The 12,116-nt window shown below is 32.6% G+C and overlaps 1 protein-coding gene across 1 annotated transcript; it reads right to left on the bottom strand.

The window, feature by feature from the left end:
• Positions 1–1,765: 1,765 nt before the first annotated feature.
• Positions 1,766–9,038, bottom strand: LOC149773198 (uncharacterized). The gene is made up of 6 exons (XM_089946657.1): positions 8,924–9,038; positions 8,321–8,458; positions 6,339–6,461; positions 4,352–4,468; positions 3,080–3,221; positions 1,766–2,413 (listed from the first exon to the last, which is right to left on the bottom strand). The coding sequence occupies exons 1-6, from the start codon at positions 8,993–8,995 to the stop codon at positions 2,340–2,342; spliced, it is 666 nt and encodes a 221-aa protein (XP_089802783.1). The 5' UTR covers positions 8,996–9,038; the 3' UTR covers positions 1,766–2,339.
• Positions 9,039–12,116: the final 3,078 nt, after the last annotated feature.

Below are 12,116 nucleotides of genomic sequence, written 5' to 3'. Positions count from 1 at the left end.
ACAAATTATTATATCAATAATGGATGCGTTACGCAGATGATTCACACGATGTCCCTGGGAAAGGTCAAGAGTCTTGTTCTGACTGGACTGAGCGAAACTAAAAACTGTATAAATAGTGAAGTTGGCTTACGAATGGTTAGTTCGTTCCAGAGTCACAACAGCTCTGTCTTTTCCTTACAGGTAAGAATCGTCTGTGTTCGAAAACTTCTTTAAAGAAAGGACACCTTTTAATATTTGAGACTTTAACTGCAAAATTCATATTATTCCAACTTTTCTGTGAGTTCCTTATATTTTCTATTATAATATAATGGAATGTTTAATCTTTATTGTGGTATGCATTTTTGAAAAAAATTAATTCGCTACCATTTTAATTTGGAAATAAAAAATTCTTTAAGTAATATTGAGTAATGTTGAGTAACCTATTCCAATAAATATTCTATTTTAAATTTAGTACAATACATTTCTTCAAAATGATTGTTGCGTTAATCGCAACTATTGAATTTTATACTGATTGGATATCATTATGTTAATCGAGATTTAACAATCTGTATTACATTCTAAACGGCAGAAATTATACAAATGAAGTGTGTAGGCTCGACGTGGAAGTGTAAGTTTATATGTATTTCTTTATTCTTAATATAAAGGCTTTATAAATGTATCTTTGGAATGTAGCATTATATATATCAGTAAAAAGTTCGTTCCTTAGTCAGAACAGTTCTGTCTTTTCCTTTCAGCGATTCCGTACTTCAGTCCCCAAGATGTAGCCGTATCCACACGGTTATTTGTGACACCCTTGTTATAGAGCATGAAGTCATTTTTTATCTCTCTCTTACCATGGGCAAAGACATTTCTTGACTTATGAGTAATCCCTTCTCATAGCATGAGATGAGAAGAAGATTACGATGCAAACCTATCCCTGACGTGATGGACATCTAAAATGACACAACAATGTCCATCAAGCTTTGAACACTACTAGGGTTTACCCGTGTTTTAATAATGAGAATGAATCTTTAACTCCGCTCAGTCGTTACTCGCTAGTAATATTAAAAATTCTCTCTTTAGAAACAAATATTTTTCTATACACTTGTTTCTGTAAAATATTGTACGAATGTTGTGTTTGACTTTACCGAATCAAGGTTAAGTTAACATTATTGGTAACACTTAATGTGTGTGAGTGTGTGGTTAGGATTTTTAACGTAGCTTTAAGAATGTTTCAGTTATTTCTCTACGATGTCTGCACTGTTGCAGTCTTATAGCGATGTCTAGCACTGGGGCATCGTGTTGCAGACACGTAGCATGATGTCCCACCCAGTCACATTATCCTGAAACCAGGACTACCATTCCTAACACTAACACTAACCTCTTAATGCTGAGCGCCTAGCGAGGCAGCTGTTAGTACCATTTGTGTAAGTCTTTGGTATGACTTGGCCGGGGTTTATGTGTGAAGTTAAACATTAAACATTACCGCATAAACTTGTCGATGTTGTCATAATGTTTGTACCAAGTCTCCATACGACAGAAAACACCAGAAACTTATGTGGACGTGTGCTCGTTGATATATATTCTTCGTTCAATATATTGAAAATGGAATCATATTATTGCCTTTCGTGTTTTAAATAGATTTGAATGCAAGCGTATTTATACACTACAATTTTATTTCTTACATATTAACTAACATCAAGAAACACAAGCTACAAAATGGCTGTGTATAGATGAAGGCTATATCATGGTTAAATACCCTCTTAAAACCAAACTCAAGACAGTATTGCAACACATTGTTTAATATGAAGACATATCTGTAATAATGTATAAAATACCATTAGAAACAGTGAAATACAATAATTTCAACATAGAATAGTTTATGATAACATCTTTTTTCTATGACAAATGTGCTATTAGAATACATTTATTTCTACCGGGTAGAACTGACGAATATTACAAATTTGCTTTGGAATTTTAATAATATTAATAATTGTTCATGAAACCTCTCTGAACTTTGTTTTTGAGAAAGGATAACATTAAATGTTCTATAAGCATAACAATACATAATTGAAATTGATAAACCTTGCGCTAAATTGTGAAACTTCGCAATTTGTTTTATGAGTTCATAGAGAACATAGAGACATAGAGTCTATAACAAACATTCAAGTTGTCATATGTTTTCTCGAAAATGCATCAGGGAAGCAGATTTATATTAGTTTTTTTCTCAGTGGAACATAACATGGAGTTACTATAAGCAAAACACTTTATATGCGTGAATATATCGTACAGTGTGATGAATATTACGCTACAGTTATACCAATAGCTATCTAGGTGATACTGTTCAATTGTCGGGCACATCATCTTGTAATAATTATTATGATAATAATAGTACCCCTCTTTTCTCGTGTAAGTGCCTTCTCGCCGACACAGTCTGGAAGAAAGACAATGATTGTCACATGGCATATGTAGGCTTTTCAAGAGTAAGTATTGTAACAAAGAAGCTCGTATATCTTCAGCTGATGTTATATAATGATCACTATGGTGCTAATACAAGACCAAAGATAGGTATACGTTTGCAGTTCACATTTAATTGATTTGTCCAACATATATATTGGCAAAAGAAATGATGTTATGCAGTTCTGTTAACAGTGAGAAAATGTTGTCCTCCTACAATTGAGGCATGTTGGGAGCGTATAAAGTCTTTCCGTTTATAAGGTAATTAGAAAACGTCCATAACAAAAAAACTCCGCCAATAGCAGAGACATAGAGAGAAACATATAATCTCACATTTAAATAATACAGAAGAAACACCTATCAAAATCAAAATGTATAAAAAAAATTGTCATATATTTGCTCCTAGAAATTGGCTTAATATTCAGGTTGACAAATATCTTCACAACGAAGACTATGTTTAATCATTAAATAATATATAATCACAAAACAATGGGAACTTCCACAACGTGATTCAGTTACGGACAGACGGAATAATAGACGAAGAGACAGAATATCACAAAGCACCCTATAAAACGTTATATATATATATATATATATATATATATATATATATATATATATATATATATATATATATATTCACCTTGCTTGGGCACCATCCAGGACAGGCTCGTATCCTTACACATCTCTTTTGACATCGGTGATAGGAAGTCCTTGTTCGCGATGACAATGTCTGTACTCGTGTATTGAGTACTCTCTGTTGGGTTAGAGGATAAGTCGATTTTCTGCAGGAACACAAACACAAAAGAAGCATTCAGACAGGATCGTATTTAGGTAGGTAAGCAAGTAAATATATTGATAAAACAGACAAACATACAGACACATGTAGATATTAGCCTGTATTTCTTACATATAATGTGATATTCCAGTTAGTAAATAATAATTGTAAATATTTGGTCGTGTTCAGCGTGTTGTTTTCGCGAGTGCTGACAAATGCCCTTTTATGTTGAAATAACAACATACATAATATAATCTGTTAACGCCAATTCCTATTTTGAAGGAACGGTCTCATACCACCCACCTCACCCCTCAGTCTGAATCCGACTGTCACAGAGAAGGCTAGCTCTCACTGTGATGTGATTGATTGCAAGAAATCGGCAACTAGCTGAAACGATGATTGTCAGATGAGGATTAACAAAATATTCACCACCCACCAGGTTTCTTGCCATAGAAAATGACATTTTTACCCCAAGAATGCAGTAAAAAAGAAAAAATACCAATTCCATTATAATGATCATATGGTATTTTTGTTTTCGTTCACGGTGTTTGACACGGTTAGTCAACTAGCTTCCAGCTTACATAGCCAATCTTAAATTAAACGCACTACCGACGTATAATTTTGAACATCGACCTGTGATAAAATACATAACGTCTTACCCTCCTTCCCCGTATTTCACATCTAAACATGTTTTGGCCTACATCCATAAAACTAAACGAGCTGACCAGTATAGGTTTGCTCCCTCCCTTCTCTGGAAAGTAATGCTGAGGGCGTTTCTGCATTTGTATTGGTGTATCTATCAGATTACTAATGACATAAAATAACAGAGCAAGTCAATTATAGAAAATTACCATGACATTAAATGTTGCGTTAAATTATTTACGGAACTGAATCAATTACACATTTATTTTTATTCTTGTAAGAATAAGAAATTATAATCAGTTCCTTAGATTGGGCAGAGCAATATCATGTTCGTTTTGGTAAGTATGCAAAGAATGCTGTTTTATCTTATGGTGTGGACAGTGGACCAGACCGACCGTTTCCGATTGGGCTGGCTATTTGGAAAAAAGTGCAAGCACATGAGCAAACATATGTAAAATGTATAACACAATAAACCTACAGCATAATGAAACTCACCGCTTTGTCTCCAATTATATCTCTCAATTGTTCTGGAGAAAATAACTTAGAAATATTGAAGGCTGTCAAGTAGCAGGTTGGGTTGGTCATCTGTTCAAATCTGTATACAAGCAAACTCTGCAATATGGAATAACATAAGCTAGCCAAATGTAATTTACAAAAAAAAACTTAAAGAAGTGTAGTACGAAATTAAAGAGGAAGAAAATGATGATAATAATGACGAGCATGTGACGAATTAACAGAGGACGACGGTTTCATTTTTGAAAATGAAAACATGCAACCATTTAAACTGTATTCCAAACATTCAGACAAAATATATTATTTGTGTCGTACACTTTCAATTTCTAAACCTTGAGCATGAAACACTATTCAGTTGTTGCAAAGTTGCTCAGTAACAGCGCAACACGGCCTAAACAAACTATATAATCCTTGCCTAGTTTCACATATATACGCATATATATATATATATATATATATATATATATATATATATATATATATATATATATATATATATATTGTTACAAATAAATGATTTACGTGCTCGATGCAAATGAATATTATATGCGCGATTAAGAAAGAAATACATTGTTACATTGTTTATAGTATTACATATATATTTAAATTGAAATGAATTATAACATTAATCAGTACTTATTTTTGCAAACACTTTCACTGTGAATCTCAAAGAAATTACTATGCGAGGCAATCAAATTATAAGGGTATGTTCATGAAACCTTTGATTGCATGCAATAATAAAAATTTTGTACACTTCCACTAACGTTACCTTTCTTTAAATATATCCTTTTTAATACAATATTTACCATTAATTATCCGTCTCCCTTCCCCCTTACCCATGTACAATGTTAAAAGATATTTATAATCCTATAGGCTTTGGACTTTCTATTTTTGACTTCAGTAGGACAGATTAACAATTATTTAAGTATGCCTCAAATTGACGGTAAAATATTGTTATTCATATTTAATTTGCAATGTTTTTCTGACCTTTATCAACAAGTGAGGATAAAAGCTGGGCTTACCTGCTTAATGTTATTTGTATTATAAAGAAAATATTGCGTAGATATTTCTTTCAATTCTTCTTTATGATTTTAGATTCTAACTTAAGATCATTCTTACATGGAAGCGAATATGTATACAAATATTTCACTCAAGGTCTAGGTCTCTTTTAAAGGAATTAAGTATGTTTTAGAAACACGTTGTTTACGAATTCGATGGGACAATGACTCACATCCTGGTTATATTATTGTGTCGTAGCTTTTTATATAAATGTTACTTACTTCAGAATTACTCATTCCATATTTAAATATCATTCTTACTGAGGTCAGTTTAAGTTGTGGCTCAGGTAAGGTTTGAGAAGATTTATTTACATAATTTTATCACTGAAATTGCACAGTACAAAATAATATTTTCGGAGTAAATAACTATTTTAGTGTTATTGTGAATTCATCCAAGGACATTTAGGATTATAGCACTGTGATATATCAAGACTATTAACACATTGAAATATTCACGGCTACTGGTACAGTGGTACATTCAAGATTGTATTTTATTCTGAGCACCACTAGAAATCACTGTTTCCTTATTTTTTAATTTGTAAAGTAACGTTTAGGACAATTTGGGTTATATTTAAATAATTTAAGTTTTTTCAAATAGTTGCTTTCTATCCTAGGGAAATAACATTTTTGTTGACTGTTGCAAAAGTTCATGTCTTACATTCTTTCCTGAACATTTTGTTTTTGTTTGTGTTCATATTGTACGCATTGTTTCCATTTTGCGACAAGGACACAACCCGCTCTGCGATCGTCGTAGATTAAACCTGCTAAATATATAGAGATCTGGATGGTTCAGTGAATCGGCACTGACATATTTATACTTAAATAACAGTAAAATGGAGAACGCGTGTCAATGTTTCCAAGTATTTCATTCTTTGCTGTAGTTTCAGAAAAGATCATAGTACTGTAAATACCTTGTCGAAATCAAACACGGCTATGCCGGTTCCTGTAACTTCAAATTTCTCCTCTCTCGAGGTGACAGTCACCTTCTGTGTTCCAGCCTCTCCGGATTCCTCCTTATAAGTAAGCCAGGCTGTCTACAAACAAACATTACAAGGCTTAATACATTAAATTTGGTGATATGATTGCAGAGTTTACAGTGGTGGTTAATTAGCTTTAATTATCAATGGCATCTACAATGATAACTTTGTATTGGCTTTACTGAGAAACCTTTATGACCAAAATAAATTTCCCTTAAAGAAACATATGCTCTCCTAAACAAGAAGGCAGGCATGCTCGCATACAAAATGAAAGTTTAATCATTCGCAAATTTATGAATTCTTTGCTGTATTGGAAGTTTTGATTAAAGCTATGGCTGTTATAAAAGGCATTTAAAATGAAAAAAGCACAGCATATTTGAAACGTATGCAAAACTTGAAGAAGCAGAATATTTGGCTAAGGAATGCAATAGTCCAGTGACATATTCCAATAATTTATTTATCAATATTCATAGTCAAGAAATAGTTGTTAAAGTTAAAACACACTTAATATTGTTCGCGGCTATAATTATATACATCACTAATTAGAGAATTATAATTACTGTTCTACATCACTCATGAAAATTGTCAGTGACTGAAACTATTTGAACCGCTGCTATTCAATATTCGGTGTATGTGACGTTACATTATATGATGAACAGTATACATTTATGAGAATAAAGCTTGATTAAGTGTAGTAATATCATTTTTAAGAGAGATTTTAACTATCGTCACATTAGTAACACTGTCTGAGATCAATTCTAAAAATCCCGCATTGACGAAGGTTGAGTGCATACTGACATTATTAGCAATCAAAATGTTAATACGGCTCTGCTAACTAACTGGTCTGCTAACGTGCCAAGACCAAACGAAAATCAAGTTCGAATACAAAACTAAACAAACAACGGAGCAAAATCTTTACAACAAAAACTTAAAATCGCTAACATCGTCTCCTCCAACTATTTACGTTCGGATGTCGGATACATATGACAAATCTTTTATATTTTTATAATACTCCAATCATAATAGTGTTCGCTGTTCAAATCAGCGCACAGAACGTCATAAAGAATATCTATTTACATTTTTGTGTGAGTAAATGATTAATTGGACAAAAGAGACAAAGAGACCATAAGAATTATAAAAAATGTACAAGTTGTTTGTAAGACGTAAAATTAGGGAGCTTATTTTAATAGATTCAGTAATGCGGCCATTCATCGCACTGGCACAAGAAATCAAATGAATTATATGGACATACAAATAAACAGTAAAAAGAAAGTCTACGTCTGTGTGCGCGATATGAATTTTCAACTTGCAAAATCATTTCAGTCATATCGGTAAGATGTCTGCAGTGTTGCAGTTTATCGTCATGTCTAGCACTGGGGCATCGTACGGCAGATGTGTGGCATATTATCCAACCCAGTTACATTATCCTGAAGCCAGGCAGACCAGTGATACCACTAACATATTAATGCTGAACGCCAAGCGGGGCAGCTGTTGGTACCGTTTGTATAGGTCTTTTGTATGACTCGGCCGGGGATTGAACCCACGACCTCCGCATCCAAGGCGGGCGCTCTAACCACTAGGCCACATATTTAAGCAGTTATTCAATTCGTGAAGTGGAAATATTTGTTACTCTCAGTCATGGATTTTTTTCTTCATGAAAATTCAAAACTTTAACTTCACTCGAGAAAATATTTTACTATATCCACTAAGGAACATATCTCCATATCTCTGTTTTTCTCCTGTCTGTATGTGTCTGTTTCTGTTTGTCTCCCCGTCTCTGTCTGTCAGTCTGTCTGTCCGTCTGTGTATATATATATATATATATATATATATATATATATATATATATATATATATATATATATATACCAAGAGGAGTACTACTAACATAATTTCGAGTATAATATTTGTTATACCTTGATGTTGTTCTCTGCCTGCTTTCCTACTACATATACAGCTGTGATGATCGCAGCTGCTAAGATGACAACGAGGACTAAAACAGATATTGCTATAATTCTAATCCTCTTCCTCTTTTCTTTCATCTCTTCTGGTCTCTTGAAATGATACATGATGAGAAGCAATATATAAAGCGAAATTAAACATTTCTGAATATAATCGGAGAAATGTTTGAAATAACCCCAAATTGTTCTAGTTATTGTAAATAACCGTAGAGCAGTAGTTTCAGTTTCCATACAACAACAAAAATGGTCGAAGAAAAAAAAAAATGCAGTGATATGATGACGAACTCATAATGTCACATTTCAAATGTTTATCCTCAAGCCATATTGTCTACGAATTTTCACACTTCGCAGAAAGAAACATTGGTACTGTTAACGTAGCTGCATATGTGGCAAATGTAGGATAATATACAGTTAGTTTCGAGGAAACTAAGAAACCAAAATATATAAACACTAATTTTTAAAATTGAAAGACTTGAACTTAACTCATCCATGCTGAGTTGCTTAAATCACAAACGTTGTACAGTACTAAGGAGCATAAAACAAATTTCCAAAACATACCTTAGGATCCGGTGTTGACTGCAGACTGATTGTAGTTACCTCTGGTTTGGTTTCAGACGCCATCAGTTTCATGATGAGAGAATCGGTACACTCAGGATGTGTTTGTTAGCAGAGTGGTCCTTGGTGAATTTGACACAAACGCGTATTTATACCGAGAGATAGCACGTGTTATTAATGATACTAAACCAATAACGATAATTTCATTGGTCTCCTCAAATGGGGAGTGGTGATTGACGAGACAACCTGTAATTGTATACAACACAGTGAATATAGAAGATGAATATTACCTTGTCTCAACCGGGCTAATAGGATTTTTTTATGTTAAAGATGTTAGGTTTCTTGAATAGCTTTGACCGAAAGTAAACAATGTTGCATTTTCTGAACGAGGAAGATATGAATAAAAAACAGCTAGCTTGAGTAACTTTAATAGAATGCAAACCAAGTCATCACATTTTCGCTGGTAAAATGCCAGTTTGTTATAGTTCATTATTGTAATACAGGTATGTAGGCATTCCGTGGTATATATCGCATTAAATCTCAGCGTTGCAGATTCTGTCAGTATTATTTCATTAGTCAACAGGTGCAGAAGAAATCTTCGTTTCATATTGAACAATTGAACACATGGTTTTCATTGTTCATAAGTGTATCTTAATTTTTGAAAGTCAAAAGAGGGAATAATCAAGGAAGATGCAAAGCTTGGAGTAGTAGTAACAGGCTTTCAGAATTACGTTTTCATGTACATTGATATTAAATTTGATATTAAATGTTTGGAGTGTGGAAAATTAAACAAAGATAATATCTACACTCAAATATTGTTGATAGTATAGTCCAAACATTAAATTAACCGTAGTGTTCAAACTTTGTACAAGGTGTAAAGGATTAAATCTGGAGAATAGGCGTTAAGTAAATTGTAATATATATATATATATATATATATATATATATATATATATATATATATATATATATATGTGTGTGTGTGTGTGTGTGTGTGTGTGTGTGTGTGTCAGCTAAAATGACAGTACTTGGTCAAATAAGTTGAATTGTTATTGTGCAAAACAATTGTGCATTTATTGCAATTCGTACATACTGTTTTGGGTTTACCATCCTAACCACCCGTATTTACCGCTATGGAATGAATAGGGGATATAAATCTAATAACTGGTAACAAAACAAATTCTAGAAATTCTATGACAAAAATAAAATGCTGATGTGACTAAACCTTGTTTATGAATTTAATTGTTGACTTTCAAATTGCACTTAGACCAAGTCCCTTAATTTTAATTTTCCCTGAACAGCTATTTATCTTAAACAAACTTCAACGCCATTTTGGCATGCAATAAGTTCTTAATTATGTTGCAAAATGACTTTCAAGTAGCCGTTAATAGAGCCATCTCCTCGACATTGATGGAAATCTTTACTTGGCTACTTCTAATGAACTGACGATCGTATCATCAATGAGTTTTACTCTATGACATTATTACTGCAAACTGTAGCTGGTTATAAATGCAAGTACTGTTCAAGTAATATATAAAAAAACCATTTCTAACTGATTACACAAGCACATAATTACAACATTTCGCTCAGTAAACAACACTTGGAGACGACGCAATACAACTAATTACTGCCAAAAATTATTTAAAAATTAACGTAATTCAGTTCTGCTACAATCAAAACAAATTTGGTGCTGTGGTGCCATAGAGGAATACAACGTGCACACACGTATAAACACCCCATATATATATACATATATATATGTATATATATATATATATATATATATATATATATATATATATATATATATAAACATATATACAATTGTATAACATCTGTTATATCCGAACTTCGAAAAACTATTCTTTCTAATTAGAGAAAATGGAAAAAAATCAGTTATAAGAAATAATATCAGAAGCATGAAGAAGCTTCGCATATATAAATTACACATAACAAAGCTAAATGATATAAAATCCCACTGTTGCAAGCGAGTATTGTCTTTGACAACAAGTTCTTCTCTTATTCAAATGAACAACAACCTTAACGGTTATTTGTTAGAAGTATGTAGTATTATGGTCGATTGCGTCCTTTTTCAATGTGAAATTCTAATACTATATACAAACACAATTAATTCAAAGCTTTAAATATTTCTGCTGGCCTAAGGAGCTTTTGGAATTAAGTTGTTCTTGTATGTATTGGTCATTTGGGTCTGTTGTATACCTTGCTAAATTACAAAGTCAACTGTTCTGTAATTCACAACATTTTACCAACGATGATTGAAAGTCATGCATGCAAGATGAAAAATATATCGCCATGATACAGTACCATAAGTCTTGTAAACAACGTCCAGGACAAACATAATAGAAACTGCTTCTCTTTTAAATAAATATTTACAATTCATAATCAGGAGTTAAATAATTAAGAACTTTTCTGTATAATAAATTGAATAAGAAAATATTTCCTTCAGATATTACAGCCGATCATTGAAAGATTTATTCATCAAATCAGACCTACGACTGGTAGTATAGCTACGGCCACATTATACCTAAATTAACTGTCCATATAGCAGACTGATATAAATTATATTTTTGTTTTTCTAACAGTATGTACACATAATAGTATTAGATTTTCTTATATTTCGGTTAAACAGCTGGGTGTCGGTGAAGTTGATGACATCTGCAAAAAGAATATTCTTGCTTATAGTTTTCGTGCGAAGACTTTCTTACAATAATAAATTCTGTCTTCTTTTCCCATGTCACATATACGACTTTTCTTTAACGGTATTAAACTATGATATCAAACAATTGCTCAACTAGCTATCGGTTTCATGAAAGTGACTTTGCGTGCGAGTGTAATGGGTATCACGTCATCAGCCTGAATAATATCGGTCCTGAAATAAAATCCAGTCGACAGGAGATCCAATATAACCATATGCTTTACATTGTGAACTTACCAGACAAAAAGTCATACTTTTACTCACTGAACTCGACTTAAGATTTAACAAATAATATTTATAAGAACACGGGTGATAGAATGAGGTTTCTATTATTTATAAACTACTTTGTGCGTCACTACAAAACATGCAACAATGTACAACATTCGCCAACAAAGACTCTAACACTGATAATGTCACTCGATCTGAACAGGTTTTGCCATACCAGATATACCTGACTTCTATGTTGAAAATACAATTTTC

Source organism: Sinohyriopsis cumingii, unplaced genomic scaffold (assembly GCF_028554795.1).
Source record: "Sinohyriopsis cumingii isolate HCF-2022 unplaced genomic scaffold, ASM2855479v2 utg000813l, whole genome shotgun sequence".
Classification (NCBI taxonomy): domain Eukaryota; kingdom Metazoa; phylum Mollusca; class Bivalvia; order Unionida; family Unionidae; genus Sinohyriopsis; species Sinohyriopsis cumingii.
Note: the sequence above shows the minus strand (reverse complement) of the source record. Positions and strands in the feature narration are given on the sequence as shown.

Bases quoted from the DNA above. Each gene is read 5' to 3' on its own strand.
- LOC149773198 (XM_089946657.1), bottom strand. From the start codon at position 8,995: ATGAAACTGATGGCGTCTGAAACCAAACCAGAGGTAACTACAATCAGT. The intron at 6,462-8,320 runs GTATAACAAATA...GTTTGTTTGTAG, and splicing joins AGGCAGAGAACAACATCAAG to ACAGCCTGGCTTACTTATAA. The intron at 4,469-6,338 runs GTATTTACAGTA...TCCATATTGCAG, and splicing joins CCGTGTTTGATTTCGACAAG to AGTTTGCTTGTATACAGATT.